The sequence below is a fragment of the Alligator sinensis genome, unplaced genomic scaffold (assembly GCF_000455745.1).
Source record: "Alligator sinensis unplaced genomic scaffold, ASM45574v1 scaffold1520_1, whole genome shotgun sequence".
In the NCBI taxonomy this organism is placed as follows: Eukaryota; Metazoa; Chordata; order Crocodylia; family Alligatoridae; genus Alligator; species Alligator sinensis.
The window spans coordinates 748,503-749,668 of NW_005842659.1; the positions used below are offsets into that span (position 1 = coordinate 748,503).

Below are 1,166 nucleotides of genomic sequence, written 5' to 3' on the forward strand. Positions count from 1 at the left end.
CACTCTTTCTTAGTACTACATATGTCTACTTAAAAATATATCAGTCTTCCCTTATGGCATGGTGGTCCCTTGAGTGCATGTTACTAGTGATAAAGGGATAATTATCACTGCCATCATCACAGAGCCATCATTTCTACATCCCTGATTTTCCAGTAGGTTATCAGCCTATCAGTTATCAGTGGTATCTCACTGATATGAGGTGCTTCTGTTTAAAAGCCTATGTATATGTATATATTATATCAATGCTGGAAGCAACACAACATAATATCCTTTTATTTAACATTATAATTTGGCAAGAAGTGATTAGCTTCTAATGATTTCTGGCCTAGTAGATAGACCTCCATAGACTCCTGAAACCAGATGGGGAAAGAGGTTTGAAGCTTGGTGACATCTCAAGAAGACAGATGGCAGTAGAGGAGCGTTTGTAGAATGACAGAATTTATATAGGAGTTTTGGTGACCTATCTCTATAACTTCTCCCTTTTGCTAATTTTTGTTAGGATTTCTAATCTGTTGTTATTACAATGACTGACTTGAAATTCTCAGTTATAGATGCTTACCACAAGATGGCAACACTTACTTAAAAATATATATTTCTTCTAGTTCCCAGAGATGAATGACATGGTAAGAGAAGAAGTAACGGGAAGGAAAAAAGATTTAACCTTCTTCCTCATCCAGAATGCTGGTTTACTGACAGGATTTGCTGCTATACTACTGATTACCTTGTATGCAGGAGACATCGAGTTGGAATAATGTGACTGAAGATGTTACCAATAATGAAGACATTAAGTAAATTAAAAATGGAAGAACACTTGAAATCCATACAGGGACTTTCAGTTCATCTGCTTGGTTTTAAACAATGACCCTGTTTTCTTCTGGAAACTACAGAAAATTATATTCTCCTTTTAGGACTCCCAAATCAGTCCTATAAAGGGGACTTTCAACTTCTACATATTACAGAAACCTGATTGAGAGATTTGTATTTTAATTGAATACCTGCATAATGATAAAAATAGCATTATATGTTCAATGGAATTAAGCAGCAGGCAATGCACACGTACTCCATATGACTCGGATTAAATGGAAGAGGGATTCCTTGAGAAGGACATCAATATAGAAGAAAATTGGTGAAAACTCATGGCCTTATTGCAAGTATTGTGAAGGAAG

The 1,166-nt window shown here is 35.7% G+C and overlaps 1 protein-coding gene across 1 annotated transcript in view; it reads left to right on the forward strand.

Annotated features, from left to right (window-relative positions):
• The window catches only part of SLC39A8 (solute carrier family 39 member 8), a gene marked incomplete at its 5' end in the record, with an annotated part of 31,079 nt that extends 29,919 nt beyond the window's left edge, over nt 1-1,160 (forward strand). Inside the window, one exon of the mRNA XM_006033774.2 lies at nt 603-1,160. Coding sequence (XP_006033836.2) covers nt 603-752 — 150 coding nt within the window. The remainder of the gene's footprint in view (nt 1-602) is intronic.
• Between the last annotated feature and the right edge of the window lie 6 nt (nt 1,161-1,166).